We start from the raw sequence: 20,532 nt of genomic DNA, 5'->3' as shown, positions 1-20,532 counted from the left end.
GTTGAAATATACATTGTGTATGTGTGTGTGTTTATGAAATATAAAGATCCATTAATCCGTATCAGGCCAACTATTTTGAACTGTATTTCTAGAGGATCTTTTTTTACATAGTCAAATTCTGCCACTTAGACTTGAATTAGAACAAAAATACTCTATTTTTCCTATTCTTAATCAAAACTAAAGCTAAGAATTGTTTTTTAATTTTTTTCTTACTAACTAAAATTGAATGGAACAGAGAATTATCAAAATAAATATATTTATAATTTTATATAGAAAGCTTATTTGAAAGATGGTTTTGATCTGGGATATAAAGTCTGAGTATATAAAATTTATAAAAAATAAAGTGTTTTTGTATTTCTTTGGAAATGTAAAAGGTTTAGAATCAGCGTCTGATTTGGTTACTATATTTAAATATATTAATTTAAATCTTGATGCTTTGATCCCTATAAAGGAATATATGGGGAAACATTTGGGTGAGAAGGTCATTTTATTTATATTCTAAATGGATATAAATATTTACTACATACTTATAGTGTCCTTGAAGATACTTATATATGTGTGTGTGTAAGAGTTTGCGCGCACACACAATATACATATTCCCTGTCCTCCAAGGCTTAATGGTTAATTGTATCGACAAGATGTACATTTATGATAAACAAGTTAACAATGCAATAAATGACCCAACGCAGTTTATAATTAAGTTCTGAAAGAAAAATATAATCAAATGCTATGGTTTCACAAGATCATTGGTGGGTTCAAGAAAACGTCATGAGGAATTAATCCGAGTCCTGAAGGAGAAGTTGGATTTGGAGAGGTGGAGACAACTGGGAATGCATTTTAGTTGACAAATATGGGATAGGCAAAGGCAGAGAGTAAGAATGAGGAATGAGGGTGCTGTATTTGGAGAGTAATCATTTTAACAGCCATTAAGGGTGTATATGTCCCAAGCACAGTTATTAACTCCATTTTGCTAAAGAGGAAGCTGAGAGGGAAGAGATTAAATCGCCCAAGGACATATGACTCTTCAGGGGTAAAGCTGGGTATCAAACCATGCAACATGATATCAGAGACCTAAGAGTTGTTCTAGACTTGTGCTGTCTCAGACTGTAGCCAAGAGCCACATGTGCAGTGGAGCATTTGAAACACGTCTGGTCCAAACTGAGATGTGCTCTAAGTGTAAAATACATGTCAGATCTTGAAGTCTTAGGATCAAAGAAAACAATGTAAAATATCTCATGAATAACTTAATATTGATTACATATTGAAATAATGTTTTGGCTATATCATATTAAATAAAATGTATTATTAAAATTAATTTCACCTGTTTCTGCTTTTAAACTATGGCTACTAGTCAGTTTAAAATGGCATGTGTGGCTTGCATTTTATATTTATTGTACTGCTGCTAAGGACTGCCCACCAGTGAGTGAAGAGTCTAACTGAAGTGAAAGAACAGAAACAAGGGTGAGGGCAGGCAAAGGAAAAAGGAGATTAGATTGGCATTGAAATTTATCCTTGAAGCTAGAGTTCCTCAGAGCGTGATCCGTGGACGATCTGCCTCACGTTTTCAGAATGGGGTCAACCCTGAAACTTCAGTCATCCCTAATTCATTATTTTAGTCTCTTCCTTGCAGACATTTTAAGGCTACCTAGAGAGGGGAATCTGCAGAAGAGACTGTAACCCTGGTTTTACAAAGACAATGAACATGGATGCCATTTTCTTAATATTCTGATCAATGTTGCTGAATTGGACTTCAGCAAAATAAAGGATACAGGCAGTTGATGACAGTGTCATTTAAAGAATTGCTTTCTGGAGATTGGATGGTTGCTACTTATTTATTTAATATATGGAGGGGGAAAAAACGCTTAAAATTACCCCGTAACTTATAGCTTAGCCTTTGACTGAAGTGATTGCCACTTGGCTCATTAGGTGAACTAGGTAAATGCCAATACCAATGTGATTTGGCGATTTGTGGGGTCTTTGGAATGTTTACATTGGACCCTGACCACCCTAAAGAAGTTGTATGTCCTGGTGTCCATACGCTATAGTACATTTTGTTAAGCTGACTTACCTCTTAAGTCATACCAGAGCTTGGCACTTTCAAATTACCCTGGCCGATAGGAGATTTTGATCTATTTATTCTAAGAGACAATCATAATTGGATAACAAAAAGTAAATTAGTTTTATTTCTTCATGAGTACATAGAAATTTATAGATCTTAAGGTTTTACAGTAGATGTTCTGTATTGACATTAAACAGTGCATAGTTCTCAAATGATAGACACGTTGCTGTGACCATCCACAACCTTAATCAGTGATCAGTTAAAATACACTGATGATGATGTGGATTGAAGAATACCATCCCTCATAGAACTGAATAAAATTCAGGACTGCCTGAATAAAATTCTGTACATGAACGGCAACTTTATCAGACATTCAGCGGCTATTTTTTCCAGTATAAACTTTTTTTTTTTTTTAAGAATGTGCTTGATCTGCTTGCATATTTTGAGGGCATAAGAAATAACCTTGGTAAAGTGCTGAGATTTTGACACTTTTTACCAGTCGACAATAATAGCTGTCAAATAGCAGCCTGCAAAACAGTATCAAATGATTTTCAACATAAGTCAGGAGGCTGCAAAATTTTTAGCGCTGGCACTGAGTAGAAATAGCCACAAGGGTAGTACCAAATCTGCAGCTATTTCCGTTTTTGTTTTTTTTAATGTTTCCCATTTTTAGGTTGACTAGAATTTGGAATGCATTTTCTTACAGGATTATAAATAGAATTCTAGACCAGCCTTCAGAAACATCTTTAACCTATCTGAGTCAGTTCTGTTTCACCTTCCTTTGACCTCTGTTTGTACTGTGACCTCTTTGGGAAATGTATTCCTGGGATAGTGGGAGATGCCTGATTAAATTTTCTTTGTCTTGTTAATAGAAATTCCCTAGTCAGAGGCATTGAGGTATGGGTAAACTGTCATGAACACAAGTATTTTGTAAAAAGAAGGTATTTCTCGTCCGATTGGATTGTTTTGAATTGCCTGTAAGGAGATAACGGGGTCTCTGCAGGGGCAGGAAATCCAAATTCCTGCTGTCTTCTGTCGATCCTATGAGTCATTTGTGAATTGAGTCAGGTACTTTTTATACCAATATGGAAGAGAAATAACACATTTTTCATAGTTTTCTTTTGTACAGCATTCAACAAGGTTATGTGCACAAACTAAGCTCTTTGAAGGCTTATTTGCTTTTGTATCTCCAGCACTTAATTAGCACAGGGCCCAACACAGAAGAGGTGCTGTGCTGTGTTTGTTGAATGAATGAATGAGTGAATGAATGAATAAATAAATGAGTAGCTGACCTTTATGAAGTACTTTAAATGCTGCATGGTCTCCCAAAGATTTGTGGTAATTTGATAAATATTTTTATAGCAATTTTAACATTGAATTGTGGACCTTAGAGTGATAAGCTCTACTAGGTCTTTGCTTCTCACGAGAGAGAGCATTTTCTAGACGCGTATAAATGGGATGGCCTAGTTGCCATCAGCCCACAATAAGACAGTTGTTTTTGGTGCAGTGGAAAAATTAGCAGAATAAAGAGATTGCCTAACGGAATTAGATTGCCGAAGAGCAAACTGTAACTTTCCAAGTTACAAAAAAAATTTACACGTCTGAATATCAAGGGAATTCTTCCCTTTTAAAATAATAAATATCTTGCTTTTGACCTTATTTGCAAGCACCACTGTTTCCTAATCTTATCCTTCTTTATAAGCCGTAGGAGTAAGTATAGCAGAATACTTGCTAGCTTGGGCTTTGGAATTCAGGCAGACCTGAGTTCAAACCCCATTCTGCCACTTAATCCTCTGTCATCTTGGTAGAGTTACGTAGACGAGGTAATCTGTATTTCTCATTGCAAAAAGGGGGTGATAAAAGATCCTTGTCATGCTTATGTGAATTAATGTCTATAAAGCATTGAAGCATGTAGAAATGCTGAATAATGTTAGTTGCTATGTGATAACCCCTATCTGAAAATGGCATTTTTTTGCCTCTGCCTTTGAAAAGTTCCTAGCCGCTTTTTAAAGACTTAGTTGAAGATGACTCCTCACTATATTTTTTCATCCCTGTCACTACCTCATCTGAGTTCCCATAGTATTCGATGACAGCACTCACCATGGCTGTTACATGTTTGTTTCTCTCCTACACTAGATCACAAATTCTTTCAAGAAAAGGAGTTCATATGTTTGTGTTTTTCTGTGTTTCTCCTACAGGGTTTGGCACATGGTATTTAACAGAACATTTGTTAAATTGTTTTGTTTTGTTTTGTTTTTTGCGGTACGCGGGCCTTCTTTCCTACTGTCAGCATCCTAGATAACAGGTTCAGTCCCATCTTTTAAGTTGATTCTTCCCCCAGAATTTTGAAGCTGATTGGTTTAAATACAGTATTTTATTTATATTTTGTAGTATTTTGATAGCTAAATCCTGATGACTAGCATTGAGAACTTATTATGTGTCAGGCACTGAGGACTTTCGTGTGCTGTCTGGTTTAAACTCTCACAGCAACCCCACTAGGTACTGTTGTTTTCCATGATGTTATGGTAAGAGAACTAAAACTTATAGGTACAGGGTAACTTGCTCCAGGTCGCAGAGCTGGTAAGTGCTGGATCCAGGATGTGAACCTAGGTAATCTGATTCTGGGGCCTAAACTTATAATTAGGCAACTGCCTGCTCTTTTCACATTTTGGGGGAACTTTTTTTTTTTTAATTTAATTTGAGGTAATACATATAAAGTATACTGTTTGTTTCAGAGTAGTTCCTTTAAAAATTATAGTTTTATTCCTTCTCTTCTGATATGATGTGAGATAAATTCAAAGATAATTATATAAAAATGAGTAACACGAGCATTGTAAGGGATCATACTGTCCAAATCAATTTTGGGATTTTTAATTCCCCGTTGCAGTGTTGGTTGAACATCTTATTTTAATCCAAGAGAGTGTTCTCACATATAAGAAATCACAGAGTATCAGGAAAAGGTGGTGAATAGTAGACCTATCTGGTTTCAAAATTCAGTTTTCTTTATCTTTGATACCTTGTCTTATTAAAACACTTTTAAAGATATCTGTGTGGAATTTTAGGCATGTTTGTGGTCATTGTGTATATTTAACTTGACTGATGTCTTAAGTAACAAATATTTGTCATTTTAAGATTCTTTTAAAGTCACGTTTGCAGTTTGATCTAAATGTAAATAAACTCGATGTCCAGTATCTTAAGGTCCAAATAACCTGCACACTTTTACATACATTTGGAAATTCAGGTCAAATGTTTCCCGGTTGTTATTACATAGAGCAAAATCCTGATCTAGTATAGTTTACCATTGTTTTCTTCCTTAATATGAACATTATATTTATATAATACTTGTTATATATCAGGGGTTGATTCTATTATGTTTACAGGAAATGTTTTTAAAATATTTTAAGCTCTATATTTCATGTAAGCACTTTTCATCTTTTTCAAAATAGGTAAATCAAACTGGGAAGATGATGGTTGGGGAGCATGGGAAGAAACAGAGCCCCAAGAACCTGTAAGTCTTTGTAAACATGTGCATGCTTTTTGATAGCGGCATTTTCCTTTTGTAATGATGGTGACATAGTTCAGTGTTAGGTTAACATTTTAAAATCAGGCAGGCCTGGTGTAGAGCTTTGTGAATTTGAAGTTTAGTCTGCATGTGATCAGAAACTGCACTATCTGATTTCTGGTTTTTAAAGCTCACCTTGGCTGCTTTATGGAATAGGTTGCCTCTCCTACTCATAAAGGTCATGTGTTGGTTTATTTTACAGTATTTCATTTTGATGTTCCACTGTTTCAGCTGCTTCTGGGTGACGTAGACAATGACAGCCTAGTTAGAATGTGTAAGTGTTATCAGGCCTCCTTTAAATCTGACCTGTAAAGTATGTTGTCTTCTCTTTATTGGCAAGGAGATCCTAAATCTGGGGATGACGCATCTTAACTGTTTCAGTGGAAAGCTGAAGTATGCTTCTGCTCATTCTGAAAACACATGAAATTACTTACATGTGGAATATTTTTTCATTCGGATAAAATTTGAATATTTACAAGTGGCCCTCAGGGATGAGGGAGGCTTGTTGTTCTCTTTGTCTTGACAGATTTGCCCACACTGTGGATTTGGCAAATGTGGCGAGTGAAACAGTATTGTTAGGCCTCGTTGACAACAATTCTGGGTGTAGCAATCATTCCTAACTGTTTGAACCCTTTACCCTGTCACAGTCTTTTGTACATGGTGAGGGTATTTGGAAGACAACAAAAGTGGGCCAGGACAGTGGGGTTCAGAGGTTATTCAGATGTTAAAGTCTCCCTGCAGTGTTTAAGAGAGCTTCTTTGAATTTGGATCCTGTCCTCAAAACAAGACAACATCTTTGCCAAGGGAGCCTGTTTGGTGGGTGAGAACATAAATGGCACTGTGGCCAGGGAAAAGGGTATGACCTCTGCCTTACACTGCAGCATCATCCAGAACTTTCCATGTATAGGATCATTATGAAGTTTGGCTGAGAAACATGTTTTATACCAGGACTATTAGAAAGTTTACTAAGCTGAGGCAAAAGATTTCTGTTATTTCTGCTACCAGCTATGGTGATGAACAAGTCCAAAGGCACAGCCAGCTCCAGAGGCATGGCAAGAATCAGAGTTAACTTTTGGCAGATGTGTGAAACGCAGAAGTACACGCCCTAGTCAAGGTTAATAGGTGTAGCCACCTAGTCGGCATGGAGAGGGAACTTCGACTCTCTCTTGTCATGGACAGACAGCAAACTCAAAACCTGCCTTCCTTCAGAGTCCACCTGGCGGGCCTTGGCCACATTAAAGATGAGAGAGACCAGGACTGGAAAAAGCAGACTGTCATAAAGTCAGTTTATGGTTGTGTCAGGGTGCTGTAACTGTCAAAACAATGATAGGCTTCTCTATCAATTGCCATTGGGTGGTGGTTACTGTGACCAGCAGAAGAAAGTAGGCTTTCATTCTTCATTAGTCTGGCATTAGAGACATGTTGTGTTCTGGTCCGTTTAGGCGGGCTGCAATGGTGTGTCGGTGAACCACAGAGAAGGGTACCTAAGAGGAAAGTGCAGTAGCCACTGCCACCGAATGCCGACCTGAAGGCCAACTCGCTGCTACTGAGTCCAGCAGACAACTATAAAAACTTTAGGGTGCTTTTTATCTCCAGAAGTCTGTCAGCTCTTTGAGAGTAGTTTCTTATTTTTATGGCAGAAGAGAGTAAAGGGCTTTTGTAATCATAGAGATTTAGTACCAGGGGTCTGGATAAGGCTTTTCTAAGGAAGGAGAAAGCCTCTTTAATTTCGATTCTGGGGTGTCAGCTGTAATGAGGGCTTAGGGAAGAAAGCATATTCTAGTATCTGTTATCAGCAGTAGCCAGCCACGTCCAAGAAAGCAAGCGTCTGTGACACTGGTAGGCTTTGGAACTTTAAGGATGGCTTCTCTTATAGAAAAGGACAAATGTCCTTCTCCTGTAGATATTTCGTACCTGTGTTAGTCTGCTTGGCTGCCATAACAGAATACCACAGACTGGGTGGCTTGAACAACAGAAATTTATTTTCTCACCGTCCTGGAAGCTGGAAGCGCAAGATCAAGGTGCCATCAGGGTTGGTTTCTGGTGAGACTCCTCTTCCTGGCTTGCAGATGGCTGCATTCTTGCCGTGTCCTCACCTGGCCTTTCCCCTGTGCACGAAGACAGAGAACCGGTTCTGGTGTCCCTTCCTCTTCTTAGAAGGATACCAGTCTATCAGAGGGCTGTGCCCTTACGACCTCTTTTAACCCTAATTAACCTCCTTAAAGGCCCCAATCTTCAGATACAGTCACATTGGGGGGTTAGGGTTTCAACATGTGAAGTTTGGCTGCAGGATACAATTCAGTCCATAACAATGCCCCAAATATTGGATGCATGTCAGGCGTAACTTTTATGTGTACCAGTGCAATGAATAAGGTTAAGGAATTCCTCCTTGCCTGTGAGTAAATACACGAAAGGATTGAAAGGCAAACAGGATAGGCTTTCAAGACGGAAGAAAAGGCAAAACAAAGATCTTCCTCTGTACTGTATTTTAAGCTGACATCATGACAAAGGGGACCTGGCTGGGGGAAATGGGAAAAGAAGGTAGTTGTACTACAACGTCTACCTATTAATGATCCTATAACAAATAGTAAATAGAATTGTTTACAGTGTTGTAAGGGCTTTTAGTTGGGGTTATAATTTTTTTACTTTGGGAAAGAAGTGGTGTGTTGCTCAGCCTCATGCTATGATGGGAATCTAGCCGGTTCGGGAAGAAGCTTGGTAGGGTTTAATTTAATTTTAACTGGCAAGGCAGGTTTAATGAGCTTTCCTTTGTTGGTGTATTAAGACCAAAGGGTTGGAAGTATAGAATCAAGGATTTGTTTGATGGCGATTTCTGGAACAGGAAGCACAGAAGGTCCTGGGTTAAGGTCCTCAGTTAAGGTGGTAGGCAGCATGGAAATTTTCCACTTAAGAGACACCTTAGGAATGTGTCCCATCTGTTTTACAGAAGGTGACATAATGCAGTTTACGGAGGCACTAATGATTTAGCAGATTAACAGGGAATGCAAAAAGCATGCTGGTCAGATAGGGGCCCCAGAGAAATGTTTGTTTACAGGCTGAGCAATAGGAGACAGCATGACCTGATTAGAGCATTAGAGCATTAATAATCTGGGGTAATGCTGGAAAATATTTTGTCTTATTTTAGTGTCCTTAGAGTGTGGTGCTATCTACCACGCAAGAGACGTAAGCAGTGGATTGGCCAGAGGCAGAAGGAGAGCACCCACATTACGCTAAGGATGCGCCCGAGGCCCTCCTCCTGTGAGGGGATGGTGGCCGCAGAGGGTCTCTTTCCTCAGGTGGGCTCTCATCAGGACTTTGGACCTTGGACTATTAGAAACACTCATTTTGCCAGTGACTTTCCATGTTAACACAAGCTGGGTTTAGCCTAGTGCTTCTCAACTGGGGGTGATTTTGCCCCTTAGGGGGCATTTGGCAATGTCTGGAGACATTTTTGTTTGTCACAACTTGGGGGAAGGCACATCTAAGTGGGTAGAGGCCAGGGAGGGATGCTGTGAAGCATTTTACAATGCACGGGACAGCCCTTCAAACAAAGGATCGTCCACCCAAAATGTTAGTCGTGCTGGAGTTCAGAAGTCTTGGGCTTGCCCATGGCTTTCAGTATAACTCTCCCAGCTTTTCTTGCTGCCTTTACCTTTTTGTTCTCTAAAATTTCTTGGCCTCTTTTGGGGGCCTCAAAACTTTTGATCTTGTAAATCAGCCCTACCTCAATTAAAAAAAAGTTATTTAATAAATGAAAAAAAATAGCAGAGGGGGTAAAAAAAACCCTTTGATCTTTATGGCCATGAGTTGGGTTTTCGTAGATACCGGTGGAGTGATTTGCTAGTGTGAAAAGTGCAGTTAAAGGATTGTTTGCCAGCCAGCAAAGGTGAGTGTAAGCTGTTCCCCGGTCTTTGGCCACAGACCAACCAGTATCTGGGCTCAGTCTTGGTGGCACTATGTATTCCTAAATATTTAAAAGTGACCTATTTTTAGTCTCACTATGTGGTCAGCCTCCACTTTTCCTTGCTCTTGTTGACAGTTGTTCATTTTAGTTCAAGTCTGGACTCCTCAGGCATTCCTGCAGGGTAGCTCTGTCAGTTGGTTTTGGCTTGGTGACGGGCCTCTGATCTTCTGCCAGGGAGGGAGGGACAGTGGCTGACTGTGTGGGGTGGGGGAAGGGACCTGGGGACCTGCTTTCAACCAAGCCTCCCGACTTCAGCCGCATCTTTGCCCTCACTCCCAGGGGGAGCTGGCACCAACTCCTAAGCCTATTGGCAATCTTGCAGTGCAGCTGGGGTTGCTTCTCATCTTTCCTCACCACCACTTTAGTGGGAGTTAGTTTTCCAGGGACTGTAAAATCAGTTACCACCTGTCCGTCTGCTTTCTAGCTCTCAAATTTTAGTGGCTTTTCTCCTCTCCTTCTTTTTGTCTGTACTTGAAACAGACTCTTCTACTGTTGTTTTTAGTGGGGTTGAGAGTGCTGGGGAAAGTGAGAGTAAAATTGATCTGTTTAATTCTCTCTTTACCTGAAAGTCCATGTAGACTTCATTTTTACATATTGTTCTACCTCTTGCCTTTTACATTTAATGTAATATGGAAGTTTTTCTGTGTCTGCATATATAAATCATCTAGTTCTTATAAAGGAATACTAACTGTTTCATTGTATAGCTATACTATGATTTATTTAGCCACACCCCTGGTGAGGGACATTTTGTTTTTGTTTGTTCTTTGTCTTTTCTGTTTTCTATCACAGGAGATGCTGTAATCATCTTTATATCTACTATGCATCTTTGGTTACACGTGAGTGTAGTGTCATGAATGAAAGTCAGACTGCCTGAATTTCTGTCCTAACTCTGCCACTCAGTGACTGTTAAACCTTGGGCAAGTTACCTAACTTCTCTCAGTCCAGTTACGTCATTCCTAAAGTGGGACTAATAGGATTATTATAGGATTAAAAGCACAGGATTATTAAAAGGATGAAATGAGACGTGCTTAGAATAGTACCTGGAACATACATAGTATGTGCTCAATAAATGTTAGCCATTCTTCTTTTTCCTTTAGAATAAATAACTAAACGTGGAATTGCTAAGGTTAAAAAGTGTACATATTTCAAATTTTAATAAAAATTGTTGAAGGGTGCTGCCAAAAGCCTGCCCCAGTGTGCATTCCAAACACAGTACATGAGAGTGCCTCCTTCTACTCTCTGTGTCACAGAAATGAAAACAGCTCCGAGGTAATTGCTTTTTACCATTGTGCTCTATTTATTTTGTAAAAAATGAAATATTTCTCTGTACCCGTATTTTTATCAATATTGGGAAACTCAGAACTATGAGAGATGGTTATGTTTTCTTACAGAGGCCTGCTTTTCTCCGGTACTTTTTGAAATTGTTTGCCCCTAGTAGATTATCCAACTTTAATCTTTGCAAAATCAGAATGGTGTGAAATGCCATTTCAGTGTTTTAATTTGTACTTTTAAATTTATGAGTGAGGTTTGTCATCTTTTCAAGCTTTTCACTCAAATATTTTTTAGGAACGTGTACTGTTATCGTGTGTGTGTGAGCGCGCGAGCGCGCGTGTGTGTGTGTGTGTGTGTGTGTGTGTGTGTGGACACTAATAGCAATTTAAAGTCCATAGCATTTAATTTAACTATTAGCTCTATTCTGATTTGTATTGGGTGCTAATTGATTCTTGTTTATTAGTCTTATTTGTCCAACTAGACAGTAAAGTTTTTGAGCAGGAATTGTTTGGTACTTTCTTATATCCCATGGTGCCTAGGGAGCACATAGATTTAGTATTTAATATTAAACAGTTGTTTCAAAAATAAAGAAGTATGCTTTTTAGTTTTGGTGTTTTATTGTAATTATTTGTGAAATGAATTTTTTTGTGAGTAATGAATTTGTTTTGTAAAAATGACACGTTTATTACCGAAAATTCAGGTATTATAGAAAAATAAAAAGAGTAAGATAATCAACTTTCTAACACCTAAGGATAATCATCATTATTAACTTTAAGAGGTTATAAATGTAGGCATATTTGGTTGAGTGGTTGGATGAATGGGCCACCCAGAAAATTCTCTAAAAATGGAGTCACATTATATATACAATTAAAAAATAAATAATAGCAGAATTAATCCCACTTGAATTGACAATTGAAATAAAACTGTAAGAGTTACTGAATTATCATTAACTTCCTCTAAGGTTAGGAAGAAAAATAATTTTAAAAATTGAGATTGAAGTCGGAGGGTTTTGTGACTAATTGTGTTTGTAATTTTTTTTTCTTTGGGTTATCTGTAATCAAATTTGTAACCAGATTTAGAGCTCTTGCCTTGCCTCATTTTAATTTTGACAAGACCTTAAGATCTTTCACTTGAGAATTTTAGTCCCTGATCTGGAAAATGGCCGGGACCAGTACTTTTCATGCCACGTTAGAGAAAGCTCTAGGGCTCTGCAAAGGTGCTAGGTAGCTTCCTCATTTCTGCTTTTATCTATATCATGTATTAAGATATTGTATAAAATTTTGTTCGGGAATAAAAAGTCTTGCTACCTAAAAAAATGTTTGAGAAGCATTGGGTATTATATATGCTAATAGTAGACTAGAAAAAAGGAAAACTTACATGGCATTATTTACTTTTTTGTGTTTCAAAATTGCTGAAGCACTTGTCTCTTTGTTTAGAAAGTGTAGCTGACTAGTTTATTTCTTTGCTTTAGGTAGTAAACTACTGAGAATTACAGTGAATATGCTGACAGACCCTTACTTATACTGGATTTTGCTGGCGCCACTGTTACGTGTACATACCTGTGAAAGTTAGCACGATGACAGTGACAGTGAAAATTGCAAACGACGGACTTATTAACTAAAATTGAAAGCTTTGAAAAATTACTGTGGGCTACTTCAGTGGTTCTCTAGTCATCACAGTAGCTGATACACCAGAAAACATTTGCCACTATGTTTACACAGTGATAATTTACCAGCCCCCATGGTGGCCAGCTATAATTGAAAGGCGGTTAAATTACTGCAGTTTTACCATCTGCTGCGTTGTGAAAGACTAATCGTTTGACAAATTTGTGGGCTTAAAATCGAAAGAAGTAAATTTTTAAAATATATATTTGTCACAGCCCTAGCGTTTAGAAAAGATTCCTTTTCATAACCCACACCAGTGGTTTCCGTTATATGTGCAGATTGAGAAAAAATTTTACTAGTCTCAAGGCAAAGAAAAATCCTTGAAGTTTAGGCCATACTAAAATAAAATTATACTTTCTCTCTTCCCACCCCGAAACAGGGGCTGTGTTTTATGTCTAATGGATGTATTTAATGTTACCTTTAGTAACTGGGTACATGCTGGCTTTTGTGAAAAGCCGTGGTAGCCCCTGGTGATGCTGTTTTTGTTTTTTTTAATATCATGCCTCGCTGGGGAAATTAACTGCCTTGTCAGAGGATGGCATTACTTTAGGATCATTATCTTCAAGGGAGTTTTGTTCATGGCTGTGGGCCCCATTATTGTGTGGGAGGTTTTCAGAAAAATCTGATTGGTAGGCAGATGCCCTTATGGTAGAAAACAGTGATGAGCTTACATCTTACTGGCCAGCGAGTGTGTGCTGAGACTTCCTGGCACATCCTTACTAGGCCTTTACAGCCCTCTTTCCTCCATTTACTTTTTTAATCATTGAGGGGCACTCGTCTTTTAGTCTAGAAGCGGGGTAGAGCTTCTCGTCACCCCCTTCATTCTGAATGCCCAGCAGCAGAGCAGAGTTAAAGGTGCTGTGGCAGTTTTCCTTATAGGGCCCAGCTTCCCAGGGCCGTGCAGTGTGGAAGCAGCACAGAGGTTGCCCAGGCAGTTGAACCCCAGGGCCTGTGTCCAGATGCCTGTGTCCAAATCCCTGCTCGGTCTGTGTCATGTGGAGAAGTTACCTTGATCAGTCTCTGTTTCTCCATCTCAAAATGAGGGTAGTAATAGAACCTTCCTTATAGAGTGACAGTGAGAATTAAGTAAGACTTATGTGTAAAGCATTGAACACAGTGTCTGGCTTAGTAAGTGTTTGGCAGATGTTGCTGTGTACATCATCCAAATCACTGCCGTCCTTCCTGTCTCATTCCTGTCGAGTTAGGTGGCCAAACGCAAGCACACATCTGGGGCAAACACTTCTTGACGGACCCACTGTCCTCTGCTTAGGATGATACCAAAGGATTTCCTTATGGTGAGAGGAGATTTCAAGTGACTGTGGCCTGATTTCTACCAAATTGCTTGGTTACAGTGTAGCAGACATTATAGAACCATTTAGGACATGTACTTTCCCATCCTTTTATTCTTTGTTTGCCTTTGTATATAGCATGTTGATTGTTGATGTACATCACCCAGATGTACCAAGGGATTTTTTTTTTCTTTTTTGAGGACTTATTGAAAGAAATTTGATTTATGTAAGACTTCTTCTCCCACCTCCACTGCCAGTTGTTGTCAATTTGTAAATTTGCTTTATGCTTTTCTGATAACATTTACACTGCTTGGGGAAAAATAGCTAAACCCACGGAGAAATAACAAAAATCTACCACTGTGTATAATTTTAAGGATATCACTTGTTTTTAGTTGTGTCGTTAGCAGCCTTTTATCTTATTGAACCTGATACACTGAATGTTGTGCCTTTGGAATTACATGTGACCGGGAGCTGGTGGTCGTCCCACGCCCACCCCACTGTGGCTGTGGATCAGAAGAGCTGTTGAGCTCGTCCTCAGAGCACGCAGCCTTGCATTTCGTGACAAAAGCTAGCATCCTTCCCAAGTGGCAAGACTAAAACTTTAGCTCTAGAATTTTATGACACATCAAATCCTAATGATGATATGATATAATAATATAGCATAACATATATACTACAAGCATGCCCCATTTCATTGCACTTTGCAGATATAGCTTTTTTTTTTTTTGCAAATTGAAGGTTCGTGGTAACCTTGCCTCAAACAAATTATCGGTGCCATTTTCCAACGTTTGCCCACTTCATGTCTCTTTGTCACATTTTGGCGATTCTTGGACTATTTCAAACCCGCCACCAGCAAAAAAGATTATGACTTGCTGAAGGCTGAGATGATGGTTGGCATTTTTTATCAATAAAGTATTTTAAAATTACAGTATGTACATTTTTTAAGACGTAATGCTATTATTACACACTTATTAGACCACAGGACAGTGTAAACATAACTTTTATAGGCACTGGGGAATCAAAAAATTCACGTGACTCACTTTGTTGTGATATTTGCTTCATTGTGGAGGTCTGGAGCCAAACCCGCAACATCTCTGAGGTCTGCCTGTATAACAGAATCACGTGAGCGTTTCCTAACCTGTTTTCACAATTGGTGTATGGAACTCCTGCTTGTACGCGCCCAGCTTTGCCACGACAGACTAGGGGGATCTGCTTTTAGTCCCACAGCTACAAGGAAAGATGGAGAGTTAGAGAGGACATAGAAAAGGAAATGCAGTGAAGAATGACAGAAGATATTGGTTTTCACCCCCTTTCCCCCCCATCATCAAGAGATGAAACCGGAATGCTGACCCATGTGAAGATTCTTTTTCTGGTTTCATGCTACTAAAAATGTACATTTATGAGATGGCTCAGCAGGGTTGGGGATGTAACTAGTCATTGTGGAGTAGTGTCTCTGAATTTGCTTCTGTGTAAGTGATATCGGTTTCTTGTGCTTTTATCTTGGTTAGTACTTATGTGGCAAAATTCATGTTTGCTCTGGGATCACTTGTAGTCCATTTGCTGGCAGACAGAGCATGATCATAATTTGACATTGAGTTCTAGGCCCAACTAAGGGAGTAGTACTCTGTCCCTTTTTATATATAACTTGTACCTGCCATGGATCTGTCAGCCAGAATCTTGAAATGTTAAATCGTAATATTACTTAAGGAAAAACATAACTAAAGATACTATTACTTAAGGATACGTTACTTAGGATACTAACTTTGAATCAATTGCTCATTGTCGTACAGTTTCATGTGCAAGAATAAATATTAGGTTATTCAAATATCTTTGTGACTACAAGTAAGGAGAAATTGGAACGCTATTATTTCCTCATTTTTACCATTAGGGCTGTGCTGCATGTGGAGTTGAGTCATAGAAAGCATAGAAGGCTTCTAGTCTAGCATGGGAGAAATGCAATCCCAGCATAAACAGAGGATAGTAAGAGTTTTCATTGCAATAAGTTCGAAAGACGGTAGAAGTCAGAGGAGGATGGAATTGTGATAGGAACTGGAACTTGAGATGGACAGACAGAAGAGAGAGGGAAGAGTATTTCTAAAGGAATGCTTAAAGGAATGCCTCAAGAATATGCTGGCTCCCATGTTCAAGTATGGTTCTTCATGGCTCTAAGTCGGTTCACAGAACCACAGAAAGACTAGCCTGGTATATAGTGATAAGTAATAGGGAAGTTCTTTTTGAGAAGGACTTTTCATTGACTGAGACTAGAGTCAAGTCCCAAGGGGAGCCAGGCTTCTCAAAGAGCTGTCGCAGGTACCCGCCAAGATGAGCAGGGCCCTCCTTTGGGCTCTGACACTGATTGTGTGGCCTGGAGCACATCTCTCAACTGCCCTAAGACTCTGCTATCTTTATTATGAAATGAGGTTTGGGCCAGTTAGTCTTTCAATGCCTTCCATCTTTGAATTTCTTAAACTCTTTGTCTTTTGAGCAAACATAAAAATACAGATCTCATCCTTATTAGTGGCATTATTTTGAAAACAGGATAGAAACACAGAAATCGTGTTCTTTGTTGAAAAGTAACTTTTACAGACTTTTTAGAGTTTACTGTTTGTACATAATTTTGGAAGTATGATAAAAGGAAGAACCCATTTGTATAGATGTTCAGTTATTCTTTTCAGTTATTTTTTGTGGAACTTGCCAAAATGAGAGCTGCATTATCCCTTTTCTGGAGCATTGTTTGGATTTCTTTTTTATTGCAATGAGATGGAAATTTTAGGATAAGAGACCAATCAAAGAGTTTTAGACGCTCCTAATTTCTTATCAAACACAATACCTAAATTATATCCCTGTATGACTTGCCCTGCTTCTAGCCTTCTTACTGAAGGGGAGACTCCAATCATTTGAAAAATCCTGAACCTCAGAGTTGGTATAATTGGGTCTCAGTTCCTGGGGAGGGAACCATAGGGTTGTGATGCCCTCAGCTTACATCCCAGGCACCGTGAGGAGTCCTGGGTGAGTGCTGGCTAAACAGAGACTGTATGCTCTGACAGAAATTGTGGGTCCAGGGAGAACTGAATTACAACTTACTTTTACCTTATAACTTTCATCTTTAGGGGATCGTTTTCTCCCTAGTTTATATGTAGAAAAATACACATTCAAAACAGCAAACTGAAAAAACAAATCAAAACAAAACAGCAAACTGGATAGCAAAATTCCTAAAAAATGGAGCTTTACTAAAACAAAACTGGGATTTTGCCAGTATTACTCTTCTCGTTATCTTTCGGGAGAGGGTGCAGCCTCTTCAGCATACCTTGCAGAAGAAAGAAGTTCCAAATCTATTCCTCAGTGTTCCATTGAGAAGGAAAAATAATCACATGCCTATCCCAGAGGCTTCAGACCTACTTGGAGATTTTCCTGAAGATGTCCTATAACCCATATTTTATTTATATTTTAAACATTTCTTTGATAGTATCACAGCAAGAAATAATTTATCTTTCCTAGAAATACTACTGTAATATTTCTGATTAGGATGATTTTCTGTTTTTAAAATATTTAAAATTTCATTATGCTAGTAATACAGGCTTACTGAAAGTTTAAAAAACATAAATATGTATTATTATTTTTTTTTAATGAAAGCAGGCTGCATCTCTTCCCCCCTCTTACCCGCCCCCATCTTGATTAATTCAATCCAAAAGCTATCGGGTAGGGTTGCGTGAGGTAGGAGTCCGCATGACATAAAACCTAGAAGCCGTAAGAGAATAAGTAGGTTGATAATTTAGCTACATAAAAAAACTTCTGCATGAAGAAAAATAAGCTACGACATGAACTGGAAAAACTATTTACAACTCTTAGGTTCAAAGGACCAATTTTCCTTGTATGTAAAGAGTATATACAAATCAGCTAGACAAAGAACAGCAATCCAGCAGGAGATCTGCAAAGGAAAGAACACGCTGTTCATAGAAAAGGCTCTTAAGCACATGAAAAAATGCCTCTTCTCACTCATAAGAGGAACGCAATAGACTGAGATATTACTTTTTACCTGTTAGTTGGACGAAGATCAGTCAGAGTTGAAGCATCATTTGAAGAGCCCCTGAGGAAGCAAGCACTTTCAAAACTTGCTGGGTCAGATTATAAATTAACACAACTTCTGTGGAGCACACTCTGGGGATATCTGGCAAATTTACTAATACACATTCCCTTTGACCCAACAGTTTCACTTCTAGAAACTTAGCTTGCTGACACACTCCCACATAAACTGACAAATGTATAAAGTTATTCATTGTAGCATAGTTTGTAGCAGCAAAAGAGTGTAAACAACACAAATGTCCATCAGTAGGGCGCTGGTTGACTAAATTATGGTGTGTCTATACAATGGAATGCTATGCAGCCATTTAAAAAATTAAGAAACTTCATGTAGAATGAAGTCTGAGGTATATGCTAAGAGAAGAAAGTAAAATAGAGAAGTATGCATATAGTATGCTACCATTTGTGTCAGAAAAAGGGGAAAAGGGGTAGTTAAATGTATTTGCCCATGTGAGTTGTGTCTCTGGAAATGATGTACAAGAACCGATCACACCGCTGTCTCCGGAGTGAACAAAAGGAGGGCCGGAATACAGGAATATCAGAGAGACTTTGCAAAGAAGACCTTTTTAGATCTGTGAATTTTTAACCATGGGAATTTACCTACATAGTGAATGCGTTTTCAATTAAAAAAAGAGAACACCTTTCAGGTTACATAAAAAGATGTGTCCAAATTATCATACTTTACAGGTCGTAATTGTCAGATAATGTTTTCTTTGCTGTCTAGCTGCAGATACCCTAGCTATCTGTCTCAAATAGGGTTATTTACTAAATTTCCTAGTACTGAATTATTCCTAGAATAATCCCTATGGAAGGTTCTTTTAATGTCTTGCTATCTGTTTTATTTTTTTAAATTTCAATTAATATTCAAAACTGAGATCTGCTTGTAGTGGATATTTTGTTTATTGGTCATCTTTGACATGTTTTGATAAGGAATATTACTGAGACTATAAAAGAATTGGGAAGGTTTCTTATCCCTTTTTTCTTCTCCCTTGCTTCTCAAGGTGGACATGCTGAGTTGAACTTTTCTCGATATTTTTCCATGGAAATAATTGTAGTTTTATTCACAGGAAGAAGAAGGAAATACGTGCAAAACACAAAAAACTTCCTGGCTTCAAGATTGTGTTTTATCCTTATCTCCAACCAATGATCTTATGGTTATAACTCGGGAGCAAAAAGCTGTATTTCTAGTGCGTAAGTACTCTGTTATTTTCATTTATTTTAATGCATAGAATAGAAAATGGATTAGGCAGAAAGAAAAAGTTTTACTTCTCTCGTATGCATTATATGGTGGCATTCCATAGTTTGATACGTTATATAACACTTTTTATTCTCTTTCTTTTTATTTCTCTCTCTCTTCCCCTTTCTTTTTCCTTTCTTTTCTGTTTCTTTCCTCTCTTTTTCTTTCTTGGCTGCAGATACTGTAGCTGTCTCTCTATGGCATTTCAGAGGCAGTACTGGGCATTGCCCAGTTCTTGCAAGGGGCAGTCAGAGCTAAAAAGGGCACTGACTGCTTCTTAGTAATAATGTGAGTCAAGTGACTTTCAACTCTAATTTGAAAACTCACAGTGCTGTAGTTTCCTGTTTGGGGCATACGTTTTCAGCTTATAATTTTTGTTGAAGATTAAATTTAAAGTTTGGGTATATATAGAATGTGGAAAACCTCACTGATCAAAATAAGATCTTATATTTAATGGATATGGAATGGTCTTATAAAGCAGATGTGCCCTCCAGTAGCATAAATCTAATAGAAAAATTTTCTCTGCCAACTAAAGATAAAAAGTAGTTTTATAAATAAGAAAGGTGGGGTGGTACATAAGAATTAATAACTTTATTATATGGATTGAATTAGAGGAAAGAGACTAAAGAGAGAGTTTTATATAAATCTTATAAAAATTTTTAAACATTATCTTATATTTACCTAGAAAAAGACCCAAATCAATTAATATAGAACTATTCAATTCTGTACTCATCATTGTAAAGGGAAAGAGTGAAATTTATAAATTCTGTTTTAGTATACTATAGTTAAAGAAGTTATTTTGTGTGATAACTTAATTTTTTCTCAGCAAAATGGAAACATAGTGATAAAGGGAAGGAAGAAATGCAGTTTGCTGTTGGTTGGAGTGGCTCTTTAAGTGTCGAAGAAGGGTAGGTACCAGTTCATTTTTTTTGTCTCTCTGTGTGTTAAATGTATATGTGAAATGGTTTGACTTGTATGTGAATCTATTAAGAAGTTTCATTGTTTGGAATGTTTAGTAAATGTATATTCTTTGCAGCTTTATAAGTTGTAGAGCATGATTTGGCCAGTAAATTTTAATTTTATTAACCATGTGATTACTTAAAAAAAAAAAAAAAGACCTGTTTGGAGAGAATTTAAAGGAGAATTCAGAGAGAATCCCATAGCATCCTGCCTACATTTTGTCTTTTCCTCAGCTCTTCATTAATTTTATTCAGCTAAAAAGTCAAGGGCAGCCCTTGTCTTCTCTGCTTTGCCAGCATTGGGCTTGTACTTAAAGGGGACAGTGCTACATTAATTCTTAAAACTCATAAATACTTCAGAAATGCAAGCTGGTAAATTCAAGTTTCCTACTGATCCAGTAAGAGGTTTTTTTTTTTTTTTTAAATTTTATTTACTTTTATTTATT

General features: G+C 37.9%; 1 protein-coding gene across 3 annotated transcripts in view; it reads left to right on the top strand.

Annotated features, from left to right (window-relative positions):
• The window catches only part of RAB3GAP2 (RAB3 GTPase activating non-catalytic protein subunit 2), a 90,129-nt gene that overhangs the window by 12,976 nt on the left and 56,621 nt on the right, over positions 1-20,532 (top strand). For all 3 annotated transcript variants that reach the window (XM_027122222.1, XM_027122223.1, XM_027122221.1), the window contains exons 2-4: positions 5,506-5,567; positions 18,958-19,081; positions 19,954-20,035. In XM_027122222.1, coding sequence (XP_026978023.1) covers positions 5,506-5,567; positions 18,958-19,081; positions 19,954-20,035 — 268 coding nt within the window. The remainder of the gene's footprint in view (positions 1-5,505; positions 5,568-18,957; positions 19,082-19,953; positions 20,036-20,532) is intronic.

The sequence above is a fragment of the Aethalodelphis obliquidens genome, unplaced genomic scaffold (genome assembly GCF_003676395.1).
Source record: "Aethalodelphis obliquidens isolate GAN/ISIS:26980383/991018 unplaced genomic scaffold, ASM367639v1 scaffold24, whole genome shotgun sequence".
Taxonomy (NCBI): Eukaryota; Metazoa; Chordata; class Mammalia; order Artiodactyla; family Delphinidae; genus Aethalodelphis; species Aethalodelphis obliquidens.
Note: the sequence above shows the minus strand (reverse complement) of the source record. Positions and strands in the feature narration are given on the sequence as shown.